The sequence below is a fragment of the Diabrotica virgifera genome, chromosome 7 (assembly GCF_917563875.1).
Source record: "Diabrotica virgifera virgifera chromosome 7, PGI_DIABVI_V3a".
Taxonomy (NCBI): domain Eukaryota; kingdom Metazoa; phylum Arthropoda; class Insecta; order Coleoptera; family Chrysomelidae; genus Diabrotica; species Diabrotica virgifera.
The window spans coordinates 244,032,242-244,049,927 of NC_065449.1; the positions used below are offsets into that span (position 1 = coordinate 244,032,242).

General features: G+C 33.1%; 1 protein-coding gene across 1 annotated transcript in view; it reads right to left on the reverse strand.

The window, feature by feature from the left end:
• Positions 1 to 1,152: 1,152 nt before the first annotated feature.
• The window catches only part of LOC114329398 (inter-alpha-trypsin inhibitor heavy chain H6-like), a 54,704-nt gene continuing 38,170 nt past the window's right edge, over positions 1,153 to 17,686 (reverse strand). The window contains exons 11-13 of the mRNA XM_028278488.2: positions 11,640 to 11,828; positions 3,869 to 4,045; positions 1,153 to 1,624 (exon numbers count right to left, since the gene is read on the reverse strand). Coding sequence (XP_028134289.1) covers positions 1,458 to 1,624; positions 3,869 to 4,045; positions 11,640 to 11,828 — 533 coding nt within the window. The 3' untranslated portion in view covers positions 1,153 to 1,457. The remainder of the gene's footprint in view (positions 1,625 to 3,868; positions 4,046 to 11,639; positions 11,829 to 17,686) is intronic.

The window sequence follows — 17,686 nt, forward strand, 5'->3', positions numbered from 1 at the left end:
ACAAACCCCGGCGTGCAGTCACGGATTGCAACGAACGAAATTGCATGGATGCCCCAGTGGCAACTGCTAGCAAAAAACTAAGTTTTCAATCTAATAGCACATAAAACAACATCCCAAGATGTTATTCTACCTCCTACCAGACTGAAAACAATGGGAACCTTCTCTGGTAACACCTCCGAGGCTTCTACAATTTGCAAGCTATAACGGATGCTGAGACTAAGGAAGATGAGGGAATTTTACAATTTATAATTCACGTCCCATCTGCTCAGCGCGGTAAAGTTCCAACGAGAATGGTTCCCTTCGTACTCCAATCAGAGTAAACATGTAAATAAAAAATGAATAACCATTTTCAATTTCGTTGCAACACGAAACTACAGCCGCATCATTATTCCAGTTCAATCAGAGAGTGCAGCAAGCACCTCTACCGGTTTCGAAACTTTTTTGTTTCTGTTTTTTTTTAACAGCTAAGACTTACACAATTTACAAAATATATGGTTTTTCTAAAATATTTAATCCAGGAATCCAACTGCAATCCTCTTTGTTTGGAGCAGAGATCAAAGAAATCTTATTTTTATTACTAGAAAAGGTATATAAGTTTTCAATTTTATCAATAAAAAATTACCAAGTTTTGTTGTAGACCAGGGCGGATCTGTGAAAAAACGTCTAGTTTTGGATGTGCGAGGTGGCATTCGGATATTTGCAGATAAAGTTAGGTGACAAATTCAATAATAATAATAGTTTCAAAATGAATCGTTTTAAAGTTATAAGCAATGAAAGTAGAAAAAAATCGATATTTTTCGAAATTTTTAAATATTTAAATTTTTTTATTAATATTCCGGGTATATTTGAGAAGGAGCATAAGTCAATTATAATTATTGAAGTTGTCACTTAACTTGATCTGCAAAAATCCGAATGCCACCTCTCACATCCACCTCAAAATAGATCCGCCCTGGTCTATTGTACTTTCATACGATAGTGGACTGACAGGCCTTAAAATTCTGCTGAAGGGTTAATTATACAAAATAAAATGGAGGAAAAATATATGAGACACACTTGAAATAATTCACTTTTATATTTTATAAATAAAGACTACATAGTAGGTAGGTATATATATATATATATATATATATATATATATATATATATATATATATATATATATATATATATATATATATATATATATACTCACAAGTAAAAATAATATTCACGCATTTTGGCTTCAACAGAGAGCGCTGCCTACGATGTGATGTAAAATACCAAATACATAAATAAATAAATGGTACTAGCAGCACACATAGTTTTCCTTCTGATTATGAATTGGTATTCAATAGGATGATACATGAATGTTTTTGCCTCTCGGCTTCATCAGCCATCCGAGTAGAATACGAACCCATAACCAGAAGGGAATCGATGTGTGTTGGGAAATTCAATGGGATTTTGGATTTAATTTAACTCTATTTAATACACGCTTTCTCGCACTTTTCTTTGGAACCAAAATTGTTTTCGTTGCCTCCACATCCTCCATACACGAAAGGCTGACAATCGGCATTCATTGGATCATAAAACCAAGATTGTCGCAATTTAGTACATTTTCCTTTTTCAGGTCGGGCTAAACACTTGTCTGTAAGAAACGGATGTACATATTAATATCACTGTTTTAACAAAAATGTTAGCGAAATAGCATGTGACTCATCCTTAATATTATCTAAAAAAACATATTCTATTAACATTCACAAAAACTATACTGGAAGAAATCGCCAAAACTATAACTGCATGGGAAGAACAACAAGGTTTCCGAAAAATAGATCTACCATTGATGCAATATTTGTTATCAGACAGATAATTGTACCATAGAATTTAATAAACCTGCATAGATGTGTTTCGTCGATATGACCAAGGCTTTTGACAGAGTGCGATTAAAGGACGTGTTAGAAATAATGGGAGAAAAAAGACTAAACCACAGACTAATTAACCTAGTATACGATATTAACAAACAATGTAAAACAAAAATAAGAGTAGGACATTCGACAACAGAAGACATAGTTATAAACACAGGAATCGGTCAAGGCGACTCTGAAGACAATCTCCAAAGGCTACTGCATGCATTTAATACTAAAGCTAAAGAACTAAATATGCTCATCAACGTCGAGAAGATTAAGTGCCTATACGGGTCTAGGACGTTTCATCGCCGCCGTTTCGATGCCGTCAGTTCGATGCCGATGCCGGCCGATTCATCGCCAGTCAATTAATCGCTATCTGATATATTTCCGAATTTTCGACAGTTACAGTTATTAGTTATTTTTAGTATTAATTAGGAATTCTAGGAAATGCGAGATATGACGGCGATTAAATGGACTGGCGATGAACCGGCGGCATCGAAACGGCCGGCGATGAACCGGCGGCATCGAAACGTCCCATTCCGGCTTATACTACATTCGCAATCAAGATGCAGTAGAAGTAAACAAACCGTCCATCGAATGTACACTAGATTTTTTTTCTATTCGAATTATATTGAAAAAAAAATATTGGGGTGGCCGGTAAATAAACTCGGATTGCCCGTTTCCTGATCAAATTTAGCGTCGTAACCACTACAACTACATAAACCATTTCGGGAATAATCGTTAATTGGATTATACTTTTGTAGCTTAATAACTTCTAAACGGCTTAACCGATTTTGATCACTAAACGTGAGTTTGAAACGTATTGACAAGTAGTATCTGATGCATCTAAGGTCAAGTATGATAACTGAACTGAAGCTATTACAGGAATTATTGAGCTTGAAAAACCGTTTTTCCCATAGATAATAGATTTGATTATACTTATGAAGTATATAACTTAAAAATTCGAATTTTCCTGGATATCAGGTATACACGGATAGATTCGTCTAGAGTCCTTCTACAAACGCTCAGTTATTGGTGTAATTCGTAGGTTGAAATTTTGAGTAATTGTCGAAAAACCAAAATTTTCAAAGTTAAATTTTTCAGTTTTTCGGCTATACTGAGCTGTGTGTATATCTGATCCTGACGGTTTACACACCATTTGAAAGCTTAACTTAACACTATCGATTTGATGTATTTGCAGTTCTCCTGTCTCTTCTTGAACCGAAGATATATACCCCCAAAAATATGTCGTTTTGTACCTACCAAGTCCTATTATTGCTGGCTTATGGGTGGTCAAAACTCACAAAATATACCGGTTCTGAATCGGTCCTGACCCCCTCTTCAAACACAGAAAAAAATTCAGATCGGTTTAATTTTTCCATATACATACATACATACATACATACATACATATCCACAAACATTTTCCCTTTTTTAAATAGAAATTGAGTCATATTTCTGAGCTCGGTAACTTTTTAATGGTATAACCGATTTTTAAAATTAGACATGCGTTGGAAAGGCAACGATTGGTACTATTAGAAGCCGCAAAGGCCGGACTAAAATTTTCGAAGTTTTTGGGAGTTTTGGGGACGAGAAAGAAAAACAGACCCTAAATAGGAAGGGCCGTAAAATCCACACCCTTGAACCAAAATGGATGGTTGACATATGAATGAGTGAGTCTTTCCTGAAATTTAAGATGGGAGTTGGCCCAATTTTCAATTCAGTTAGATTTAGAAAATCGAAAATTTCGTGTATACAATAATATTGTCTCGCGTGTAGGGGGGGTGTGGGTGTGGGCCACTGGCGAGAACTGCCGTTCTCTGGTAATTTATTCTAAACGAAGATTTTATATACCTGACTATATTTTTTCCCTTAAATTATTGTTCTTCAATTTCGGCATTTGTTTTCGTTCTTATTTCTCCCTCTCTTGGTATTGTATATAAATGCAAAATCGTAAAAATATTATGTCTAATATAATATCTTACCTTCAAGTTTGGAACGAATACATAAATTTTCACATAAATCTTTAGATTTAAATCGATTATCATTTCCTCCACATCCCGCGTACCAAAATGTTTGGCATGATCCCGTAGTTACATCAAAAAAATAATTAACTTCCCATTTTTGGCAATGTCCTTTATCTAGAGGTAGAAAACATGCATCTAAAAAGAAAGATTCAAGGATTATACGTTTTTTCAGCAGTTTTTTTTACTTTGTAATGATAATGCTTATATAGCCTTAGACTGGATAGCGGCGGGGACAATAGGAGAAATCCCCCAACAAGTTCTAAAACATAAAAATATATTAGTTGATATGGAACTTAAACCATAGATAGACAAATTCAATCCAATAAAGCCGCTAGTTAGGAAAATTTAAGCACTGTTTCACATTATAAAAATTTAAACGTGCGAGAGTTCGAACGCACGACGACATTCCAATGGTGGTGCATGTAATCATAGCTCACTAGATCCTTTCTCACTAGACCAGGGGTCTCCAAACTACGGCCCGAGGGCCACATCCGGCCCGCAGACAGATTTTGTCCGGCCCGCGGAGACATACTTGAAAACTCCTTAATATTTTTTACAGCAAATAAAATGTTTGTGATAAGTTGGATAAAGAAACACAGAATGGTAATGAGTAAAGACATGTATAATTTATGCAGTAAATTTAACTTCAGCATATAATAACTAACAAATTATTGAAATGAATCCAACTAACATTTTATACATTGTAAGTAATGAACAACACATACCTTATAACAAACATGACATATGAAATGCTAATGAGATGTATGTAATTGAGATTTTCCACCGACAATAGTTTGTAGTTGTGGACTAATTTTACTTGTACCAATTATTAAAAGAGATTTAAGATACTCGTCAGTTAATTTAGATCTGTATATATTTTTTGTGTACTTCATTTTGGAGAAGGTTTTCTCACACAAATAAGTAGTACCAAAAACGGAAAACAGCCCACGAGCAAATTTATGCAAATTATCAAATTGTGTCAGTGGAAGACTCTTATAAAATTCCAACAAAGATGAGTTTTCATATTTGTTCTTAATTATATCACTGCACTGAAGATCAATCATTTCCATTTGAAGTTCCGGGGCTAGGGTTTCAATGTCAGCATCAAAAGGATTCTGAAAAATCTTAATTTGATTCGCAATGGCATCAAAGTCCGAGAAACGAGTATCAAAATTTATCTTCAAAGCACTCAAAGTTTCGATTGCAAAATCGATAGGAAACTCAGTCTCAGTAGTGTGGCTGAATATTTCACATGTTTTAAAATGTGAAAAACATTTACTTCGTAGTTGTGATTGAAACAGTATCAATTTCATCCGGAATGACTTGATATTAGTGTATAAATCAGGAAGATGCTGGTTTTCTCCTTGCAATCTCAAATTCAGTTCGTTCACATGTTTTGTCAAATCAACATAGAGTGCTAACTTCCATAGCCATGCGTTGTTTTATAATTCAGTAAGAGGGCGGTGCTTTTCATTCAAAAAAATTTCGATCACTGCTCGAAGTTCAAAAAAGCGCTGAAGGACTTTCCCACAACTAAGCCAGCGTACGGCAGTATGATAAGGTAAGTCTGTTTCTCCAATCTCTGCAATAAATTGTCGGAATTGTCGGTGATTCAGCCCAAAAGATCTGATGAAATTAACAGTTGATATGACTGGTTTCAGAACGTCAGACATATCCAAACATTTTCCGCACAAAGACTGTTGATGAATGATACAATGTAAGACTAATGGTTTTGAGCCGCCGTCATTTTCTACAGCCTTTGACACAAGAGCGACCACTCCTTTATCTTTCCCACTCATGTTTTTGCCTCCATCAGTTGTAATACCGTCTAGTGACTAGACGGTTGTTGGAACGTTCGGTGAAGTCACCGTGTTTATACCGTCCCTCGCTTACAACAACAGACGGCAGCCGTGCCGTATTTACGTACCCAGTAGCATAGGGGACTTAATGCATCCTTTCATATGATACTGTCGTTCAGTCGCACGAAGGTAGTTTCTTTGATTGCTTGGTACATTATTTTCATTTACACTTTGTGGCTGTTTGAAGTAGGTGCATATTTCATATTATGATGTCTCAAATTGATAGTGAAATATTAATAATATTAATTGAAGCGAGACCTGTTCTTTGGGACAAAACAATAGAAATATATAAAGATAGAAACTTGACGAGAAATGCTTGTAATAGTGTAATGCCGTGCCCTTAACAGTGAATTTGACGAATTAGGTGATAAAGAAAAAAAACACACTTGCTAAGTACAGCAAAATTATTTATATGTTACTGCTAACATAAAACTGCTAAGTATATTATAATAAACTTTATTTTACATAGTTGTAATTAACGTTGAGTATAGAGGGTGTTCCATCAATATGTGTGAATAAAAAAATATTTAATAATATTAGTAAGTCAATAACATATCGAGTTAGAACAAATTTTATATTTTAGTATTACTTATTGTATATCTATGTAATATTAATATTATTTAAAATTTAAACATATTAAAGTCAGAATTTGATATTAGTTTTTTGAAGGTAGATTAAATGTAAGACCAAATACTTACGATGTCGGGATAGTATCACGAGGTTTTTTCCTGGTTTTCCCTCGTGATTTACTATGGAATCTCTAACGCGAGAATTTTACTGTCATCGTTGCATTTGGTTGTCTTTTTAAAGACAGATCACATGCTATGATTTTTTTGCGACGGATATTCTTGAGTTGGGATTGATTTCATGTAATCGAATGAACTATCTTTTAGTAAAGTCGTCCCAGGAACGCAACTCATAAATATTGGCGATATCATTTTAAAGTCTTCTACTTTAAAATGTATAATATGTATACGTCTGAACTGCCAATATAAATGAGTCAGATTAAATAAATTATTAGAAGAATTTTTTTACTTAGTAACAACATGTTTGTTTATTTTAATAGTATTTTGTATTTTGACAACGAAACCCGATTTGGGCTTCGAAACGTTAATAAATTCATTTTTGTCTTAATAGGATGGATTCCCCAATGAATTCAGTTCCTCTTATTTCTCTTTCTTCGACGATAAAGTAACCACAACGCTATAATTTGATTTCGCTCCTTATAATATAACTATACCTTTTATTCTACGAAAATATATTTAGTTTTATATAGGCCAAACGACTCGGTGAAGACTGGAGTAGGGCGGCGGTCACGTTCTATGTGAAATTATCTAAAAACAACATTTAAAACGAGGGGAACAACATTTAAAAATGAGTGGATGACAGAGGGTCTTTTAAATTCTGTACATGAAAAACATATATTGTAATGTTGTTCTGAAGCTGTTTCCTTGTGGAATTTTTGTAATAAACTATTCTAAATGGGAAGTAAGCCACAATTTAAGTAAAAAAATAATTTTATTAACGCTTCGATGCCCGAATCGGATGTTGAAACGTTAATAAAATATTTTTTTTTAGTTCAAATGTGTCTTATTTCCCGTTTACAATAGTTTATTACATAGATTGTATATGAGCTAATTAGATGAGCTAATCCAAGATCCCACAAATAACTTTATAACAAGTAGAACAACGATTATAAAAACAAATTAAGAGGAAACAGTAGCGATCAACAGGTAGCGAAAACGCGTTCCAAGATTGCGGCTGTAATTTTGAATATTTTTTCGAGATATTTGGTACAGGTATTCGTAATATAATAGAGAATGGCGGTACAGAGCCCAATTTGAAAAATATATTAATATGTGGAAATTATTCTGTAATTAAGTACAATATTAAAAAAACGAGCCTGTACCGCCATTAAGAAGAACAAAAAAATACACTTTCTTCAAATAAACTTTTTTATCCGATGCCTAGATTTTGTGTCATTTTGGAACTACTAAAATTTTTTATTTCATTAGTAGTTCCAAAATGACACAAAATCTAGGCATCGGATAAATAAGTTTATTTGAAGAAAGTGTATTTTTTTGTTTTTCTTAATGGCGGTACAGGCTCGTTTTTTTAATATTATATTTAATTACAGAGTAATTTCCACATAATAATATATTTTTCAAATTGGGCTCTGTACCGCCATTCTTTATTATATTACGAATACGTGTGCCAAATATCTCGAAAAAATATTCAAAATTACAGCCGCAATCTTGGAACGCGTTTTGGCTACCTGTTGATCGCTACTGTATAACCTTAAGACTTTTAATTAAAATTATAATAAATAATAACTGACAAAATAGAAATTGCAAATGAATGAAATAAGCATTACAGTACATTAGCACAAAAGTATGGACAAAAAATACCCATTTGTAATGATGCATCGTAATGATACATATCAGACATCGTATCATGTACCTACTTCAGCTACAAAGTGTAAATAAAAATAATATACCAAACAACACAGCAAAATATCTTAATGCGACTCAATTCTTATTGTGTGAAAAGGATAAGTATATCAAAACTACCGCACGAGAAAATCATCGCACGTTCAAAATTCTTATAATGTGAAACAGCCCTAGGGAACTTAATGTATCTATATAAGTTATTATTTATATCATTTATGTAGTTTGGGTTTATCTTTTTGTCCCCCCTCCCCACCTTTATACTACCCGCAGAAAAAGTAAAAGAAAATAGGTATTGGTGAAATGGTGAAAAAACAATGTACCGAATTTATTACAAAATTTTGGCTTATTTGCTCTTTATAAACATAGTTTCAAAAGTTATGCATCACCTAAAATTATGCTCATTTTCATAGTTGATTTTTTCATGAACAGATGAACGGATTCTGCCAGGGGCGTCATTTGATAGGGTCAGGGGGGCATTTGCCCCCCTCACCCAGAAAATGACTGAAATTTACAAAAAAATAGATCAATTTATAATGCTTGCCCCCCTATCAAAATTTCAAATGACGCTCCTGGATTCTGCTATTTTTTATTATTTTAGATTTTTACACACTTTGGCAAATGTTTACTCAAACTTATTTTTTGTACTTCTACCGGGTGGAAAAAAAGAAATGTTTTTCCTATGTTAAGTTTGAGACACCCTGAAGGGAGGACAAGTTACAAGTGTGAGTATAAATCAAAATCGTATTATAGTCGTCTTGTGAACGTTTTGTTTTTAGAATGCCCCTGATATCTTTAGAAACAAAGAAAATATACGGTTTTATTCCTTAATATGTGTTTTAATTGAAACAAAAGTATGAGACACCCTGTAGGGAGAGAAATGTACAAATATGGGTATACCTCGAAATTATGTTATAGTCTCATATTTTGTGAACATTTTATTTTTTAAGTTTCTCTGATATCTTGAATAACAAAGAAACTAGACAGTTTTAATCCCATGTTAATTAATTAGTGTTCTAACTAATGACATGCCTTACAAGAGGAGACCATGTCTTATCATACACAAGATGAAGTTATTTCCTAATACTGCGAGAGGAACAAAGTGTTCACAGAAAGTTCTCTGTGCAAAATATCTGTACGAGCCTCCACGTAGACACCAAATTCGTACTTACTCTCAAGGAAACTCCACCAAAAACATCACAGAGCCTCCATTAAACAATCTCGTCTCTCATATGTTGCGCTGTGCGTACCGCTCACTTGGTCGACAACTAAACTCTTAAGGTGTCGACCAAAATTGTTAACGTTATGTGCCTATCTGTTTTAATGGTTTATTAACTCTTATTTTTATTGTTAATTTAGTTTGGTTTCAGTTAAAACACGTCATGTTAAAGAATAAAACAGTCTAATTTCTTTGCTTAACCACGGGGTTTTCTAAACCCCGTGGTTTAGAGAGGAAGTCAAAATAAAATGCGAAGAAAAGAAGAAAGCCTTTTAACAATACAGAACAAAACAAACACAACAGGCATACAACCACTACAAACGAATCAGAAACGAAACGAATACTTTAGTAAGGCAAATAAAAAGGGAGCACTGGAAGAGTTTCTCAAAACAGATGGAACACGACTTCTACGGAACACAAAAAGAAGTATGGAGAATGATCAAAGGGCAAAGAAAGGAGATGAACGAATTAATAAAAGCGAAACACATTCAGAAGGAAACATGGGTCGACTACTTCCGATCTCTATTTGCTAAAGGCGACGATAATGAACCACCAACACCTGAAGTTACGACAAACGAAGAAATAAACATCGAGGAGGGAGAGGTAAAGGAAGCATTAAGAAAATTAAAATACAGAAAATCTCCAGGAGAGGACAGAATATCGAACGAACTCCTAAAGTACGGAGGACAAGATCTAACTAAACAACTATTAAAACTAATGCAAAAAAAAAATAATACGACAAAACAGAAGAATGAAGATCAAGCATCCTAATACCTCTCTTCAAAAAAGGAGACAAATCAGACCCGGAGAAAAGTGATAACAAACAAGTTGAATGTAATTATAACATTAGCAGAAGAACAACAAGGTTTTAGGTCGGGAAGGTCATTCACTGACGCTATATTTATAATGAGGCAAGTTCAAGAGAAATCGTTGGAATACAACAAACCGGCATATTTATGTTTAATGGACCTTAAGAAAGCATCTGACAGGGTCACATTAAAGGACGTTATCCACTTTTTATACTCGAGAGAGGTACCTCTGGGAATAATTAAAAAGATAGAAAACATCTACCAGAACAACACAATAAAAGTAAAAGTGGAAGATGAACTAACTGACTCAATTGAAGCCGGCAGTGGGATAAGAGAGGGGGATTCCTGGAGTCCTTTATTGTTCAACCTGATCATGGACGGAATAATAAGAAAAAGTAAGAACTAAAAAAGGATACTAAATGGAAGAAAAACAACTTAAAATAATCTGCTATGCGGACGATGCAATACTAATCTCTCAAAGTGAAGATGATTTACAACGTATGCTGCACCAATTCAACATAATCGCCAGAAAATTTAACATGTTAATTTCCTCAAAAAAGACAAAATGCATGGTTATAACAGCAGATCCAATAAGATGTAAATTGGAGTTGGAAGGTCAGATAATAGAACAAGTGATGGAGTTTAAATACCTAGGCACCAAAACTATCTAGCTCCGGAAGGCTCGAAACAGAAGTGGAAGATCAAGTGAATAGAGCAAACAGAGCCGCAGGTTGCCTGAATGACACAATATGGAGAAATAAAGATATCGGAAAAGAAATGAAAGGCAGAATTTACAAAACAGTCATCAGACCAATAATGACATACGCGACAGAAACACGACCCGACACAGAGAGGACAAAAATATTGCTCGAAACAGCGGAGATGAAAACCCTTCGAAAAATCGATGGTAAGACTCTATGGGACAGAGCTAGAAGTACAGATATACGACGGAGATGCAAGGTGGATAACATTAATAATTGGGTAAGAAACAGAAGAATAGAATGGAATGACCACATAAGCCAAATGACAATAAATAGGGTAGTCAGGACAGCGAGAGACGGTTCCCCAATAGGAAGACGATCAGTGAGAAGACCACGAAAACGATGGAACGACAACTTACTAGAGGCACATTGAAAAACAGACAGAGTCATGTCTATACAAAAAGAAGAAGAAGAAGAAAAATGTCTTTGTTTCTGAAGATATCAGGGACATTCAGAAAACAAAATGTTCATGAAACATAAGGCTGTAATACGATTTCGATGCTTACCGACACTTACCTTGTCCTCCCTACAGGGTGTCTCAAACTTAACATCAGAAAAACATGCATAACTTTTGAAACTATGTGTATAACAAGATTAGTAGAATTTTCAGAATTTTTTATATTAGTCAACTTACCTTTTAACATTTTTATATGCAACTCGATGTCGCACACTTTTAAACAATCTTCCTTCGTTTGAAATCTATTGTTATTACCAAGACAACCTCCATACTGACGTTTTATGCATGTCTTTGTGGTTTTATCATAAAACCACTTGAGTTGCATTCTATAGCACGAACCTAAGTCTATTGGAAGTTTGCATATTTCTAGAATAAAAAAATATAAAAAGAACGTTGTCGTGAAACGAAAACAATAGATATATTATATTTCAATTTGTTCAGAAAGTGCCATAACAATATTACTACATAGTTTTATTCTTATTTTATTAGAAATCATCAGAGATTGTATATATGGATATCTCGTTTTCATCAAAATAAGGACCAATTATTCCATGACTATACTGCGTTCCACGGTCACCTTTCAGTACAGACTCTTATGAAGAACAGTGTTGCCAAGAAATATTAATACTTATATTAAATAAATTTTAAAGTATTTTTATACCTCAATTGATCTATTAAATTTGTCAGTATGTATGAGAAATCTTGTAAGCTGTCAAAGCAGAGGGAGTTTAGCTCGGTGATAGCGCGTTCGACCGGAGATCGAGAGGTCCCTGGTTCGAATCCGTGTATTATTTAACTTTTTTTTTTAATTTTGGTAGATATTGTTTTAATAAAAATTTTTAGAAAGTAGTAGGTAAAAATTAGTTTAGTCTTTAAATACAAATAACCTGTTGAAAGTATATTTATTTCGTTGAAATAATATAAGAGAAGTATAACGTGCGTACAAAGTACACGTGTTAAAAAGTACATTTTTAAGGTACTTATGTGAATTGCAGAATTCGTTTCGCTCATTCTGCAAACTTTCACATACGTACCTTAAAATTGTACTTTTAACACTTATATCATAGATAACTATTAAATATAATATTAATCACAGGTTAATTATAATTAATATTCAAATGGCATATCTTTAATATCGTATAAATATCTTTCATAGTACCTATCTATGAAATATTTAAAAATAATAAAACCCACATATTTTTAAATCAAGATGTTTTGGACTTCTGGAATATTCTATTTGTACGGACTTTAAGTTTGTCTGCTTAAAACCGGCAACACTGAGCTGCAAGATTTCATAAGTTGTATATTGGGATATGCTGCCCACACTGCAAAGTGACTGCGGAACGCAGAATAGACACAGCAACCCGAATGGTTACTCAAATACTCAAGCACTGTGGAGGTTTTCCTGTAATAGACCAGGGCGCATCTGTAAAAATATTAGTACATATGGACGTTGAGAGGTGACTCAAATTTTTTTACAGAAATTGCTTGAAAATAACTCAAATAATAATATTTGAGTTATCCTCCCTCTCAAAAAGGTCCGGAACATTGTTTAAATAATCAAAATATTAAAAAATGAAGGAAAAATTCGATTTTTTTATTCGTTTTTTGATTATAACTTTAAAAGTATTCATTTCCAAGAAAAGTTGTACTGACATAAAAGTTGCGTAATTAAATTTCCTACAATATAAAATTGGTTAAAAATTTAAAAATTAGTCATCCTTGTTGCAAAATAGCAATAATTGCGGAAAAACCATACAAAAACATGTATTCGCATTTTACGTTTTTCAACCATTTATGCTACACTTAGGACCTTTATATTTCACCCAGAAAAACTTTATGATACAGTAAAAATACTGTAAATTTCATTAAGATCGGTTCAATAGATTTTGCAAAATAAATTTTGCAATCCAACTTTCGCAAAAAAATATTCATTTTTTCAAAATGTTACAGGACTGAAAATAAAGCAGATAGCAAGTTGAATTTTTTTTGCATATAGAAGTGTACTTTACCTTTCATTTGCAATTTGCAAATTTAAAATCGATTAACTACCACGGCGTCAGGAATTTTTTTAAATAAACATTAATTATTGGTGCTACGCGCAGGACAGCGGATAGTTTACTCCGATTGGGCATTCCAATGATCTTTGATAATGATTGATACATTTTAATTTTTATTACATTTCGATATAAATAAATAAATTTGTTTATTGCAAAATAAAAACACATACTCTATGCTTTGAAATAACACTTTTTTTAGCAAAACCTTTCTTTGTTCATATATTTTAACTTAGAGAATAAAAGTTTATTATTTTTAAACATATGCAATTGTTTAAACAATATTTCACAAACAATAATAAAATTAGTTTGATTTTTGTGGAGTTAAAATATTAAAATACAACAAAATATAGAGTAAGAAAATAATATATTAGATAAAGATTGGAATAAATTTTGGTGGAAATCAATTTGTGTGAATCGAACACCGCTGTCCTGCGCATAGCACCAAAAATTAATGTTTATTTAAAAAAATTTCTGACGCCGTGGTAATTAATCGATTTTAATTTTGCAAATTGCAAATAAAAGGTACTGTACACTTCTATAAGCAAAAAAAAATTCAACTTACTATCTGCTTTATTTTCAGTCCTGCAATATTTAAAAAATGAATATTTTTTGCAAAAGCTGGATTGAAAAATTTATTTTGCAAAATCTATTAAACAGATCTTAATGAAATTTACAGTGTTGTTTTACTATATCATTAAGTTTTTCCGGGTAAAATATGGAGTTCTCAAGTGTAGCATAAATGGTTGAAAAACGTAAAATGCGAATACTTATTTTTGTATGTTTTTTTTCGCAATTATTGCTATTTTGCAACAAGATTGATTATTTTTTAAATATTTAACCAATTCTATATTGTAGGAAATTTAATTACACAACTTTTATGTCAGTACAACTTTTCTCAAAAATGAATAGTTTCAAAGTTATAATCAAAAAACCAATAAAAAAATCTATATATCTATATAATATATTTAATCTAATATAAAAATCTATATAATATATTTTTCCTTCATATTTTGACATTTTGATTATTTAAACAATGTTCCGGACCATTTTGAGTGGGAGGATAACTCAAATATTATTATTGGAGTTATTTTCAAGCAATTTCTGCAAAAAAATTTAAGTAACCTCTCAACGTCCATCTTAAAACAGATGCGTCCTGGACTATAATGGCATCAGGACGTTCAAACCCAAGGAATCAATTTGTTGGTCGGTTGATGTATCCGTTGAGGTGAATGTGACTTTCGTTCGTCAGAAAACCAAACGTTCAGCACACTAAGCTCAGCACCCCTCCACAGTAAATTTCTCTTTCACGTTTATCCGCAACATTTAGCGCTATTTCACATTATAAGAATTTAAACGTGCGAGGGTTAGAACACACGACGACATTCCAATGGTGGCGCATATAATCATATGGAGCCTTTCTAGACGGTGCGGTGGTTGGAACGTTCGGTGAAGTCGCCGTGGTTATACCCTAACAACACAAAACATTCCAGGAATGTACTATCAAAGTTCTATTAATGTTTGAATGTACTGGACATTCAAGGAACATTCGGTGAATATCTGATTAAGTTATTCGTGGAATGTTACCACAAAGCATTCTATGAACATACTACCAATGTCCTATATTTTAAGAGAGGCCATTTACTATTCAATTTGCATTCATTTTAAAATTTGCTGCGCGTGTATATGTATTTAGGCAATCCAAACCACGTGACTTCTGGTTCTGGTTGGCATGGCATACAGGTTACAGAGGTTATGTTTGTAATATCATTTCATTTCATCATTTCACTGTTTATCGTCATATTTTGGATTTATTTGGATTTCGTTTGCTGTATTTTGTGAACTTTTTAAACTTTACCACACTGCAAAGTGATTATTTAAGGAAATTATTATTGGAGACACCAGATGTTTGGAGAAAGGTAGGGCAAACAATTTTTATCAATGTTCATTTTTCTCTGATATTTATCAATATTGATGAATTTTGCAAGCAATAACATTATTTCTTTTATTGTTTTAGATATTTATTGAAGCTGAAAATAATTGGGGATTTAGATCCATATACAATTCAGTCAGAAATGGATTCTACCATAAAGTGCATTCCACCAAATTACTATTATAGATATTATAGATGAAAGCATACAAAAGCCTTCAGGCACATAAATATTTTACAGCTGGATTTGTTTTTAAAGTTGGAGTAAAGTTGGAAGTCACAAGCAACAACTTCGTAAGTACCTACAAGAATATTGAGGAAATCCAGCTCCTGGATACTACTGGGCAAACTAGAAGATTGAAGAGGACAAAGCCTTTTGAACTAGTTTCAGTGATAGTGAAAAGCAGAGCATAATGCTTGTGTGCATGTGTATGTTAGAATAGTGCGGTTAGAAAAGCAGAGCATAGTGCTTGTGTGCCTGTTAGATTAGAGAAGAGACGCTATGGGTAAACTCTTCATTTTAAGGAACAGTAGTAGTAATTTAGGTTAAATTAAAATTGCTCATTGGTCAGAGTTATGACCAGATTGTAATTCTAATGAACAATTCAATACAATGAATCGTCATCGTAGTGATGATTATGGAAAAAAATATATGACAAGATTTTGTGCAATAAAAATGTTTATATTTATCAAGGATGTATTATTTGGTATGGCTACATATACAGTCGGAAAAATGAAAGAATACCCATGAATGAACATATAAAACACGCTGAATTTTCCTGTCACCGTGTCACAAAGAAAATTGTCCAGTGCAAGTAACAATAATTATTACATGTACTTGTGCTGACCAGTTTTTTGTGTGACACGGTGACAGGAAAATACAGCATGTTTTATATGTTCGTTCATGGGTATTCTTTCATTTTTCCTACTGTACTTCTGGTATATCGTCGGTGATATGACAATACCTCCTATCTGCTTTTTCATGAATTTTGTAGGAGATGAAAAACTTGTTTGGGCCACCTCGTGTTTTCATATACTTTTTGATTTGTTTTGTAGTAAATTCAACTATCTATTTACTACAAAACAAGTCAAAACTTACGTATGAAAACAGGAGGTGACCGTAAAAAATGTTTTTCGTCTCCTGCAAAACTCATGAATAAACATATAGGAGGTATTGTCACATCACTGACGATATATTTCAGAGAATGTCTAAAAAATATATTTTGAATGTCCTAAGAACATTCATGGAATGTTTCAACAAGACATTCAGTCTAAACACTATACTGTGAATGTTCAAAGAACATTCGTAGACATTTATGGAATGTTCCAACAATACATTCAAGGAATGTTTAAAATGCTGACACAGCACTTTCCTGGGACTTTACAGGGACGTTCGTGTGCTTTTGGGGACATTCCAGGAATGTTTTCAATGTCCTGTGTGTACCTTCTAGGAACATTCCTGGAATGTTTTGTGTTATTAGGGTATCGTCTCTTGAAAACAACAACAGACGGCAGCCGTGCCGTCTTTACGCACCCAGTAATATAGGGGACTTAATGCATCCTTTCATATTATACTGTCGTTCAGTCGCACGAAGGTAGTTTCCTTGGTTGTTTGATACATGATTTTCATTTACACTTTGTGGCTGTTTGAAGTAGGTGCATATATTTTATATTATGATGTCTCAGATTGATAGTGAAATATTAATAACATTAATTGAAGCGAGACCTGTTCTTTGGGACAAAACAATAGAAATATATTAAGATAGAAACTTAACGAGAAATGCTTGGAATGGTGTATGTATGCCGTGTATGCGTGTAATGTATGCCGTGCACTTAACAGAGAATTTGACGAATTAGCTGATAAAGAAAAAAACACATTTGGTAAGACAGCCAAATTAATTATGTTACTGATAACAACAGTAATTAAAACTGATAAGTATATTATAATAAATTTTATTTTACATAGTTGCAATTAACGTTAAGTAAGTATAGAGGGTGTTCCATCAATATGTGTGAATATAAAAATATATAAATCGTATCTTTTTGCGTTCATAGGATGGACCCAATGAATTCGGTTCCTCTAATTTCTCTTTCTTAGACGATAAAGTAACCACAATGCTATGATTTGATTTCGCTCCATATAATTAAATATATCTATACCTTTTATTCTAAGTGACGGCGGCCGTCACGTCTTGTGTGAAATTATCTAAAAATAACATTTAAAAAGAGGGGAACAT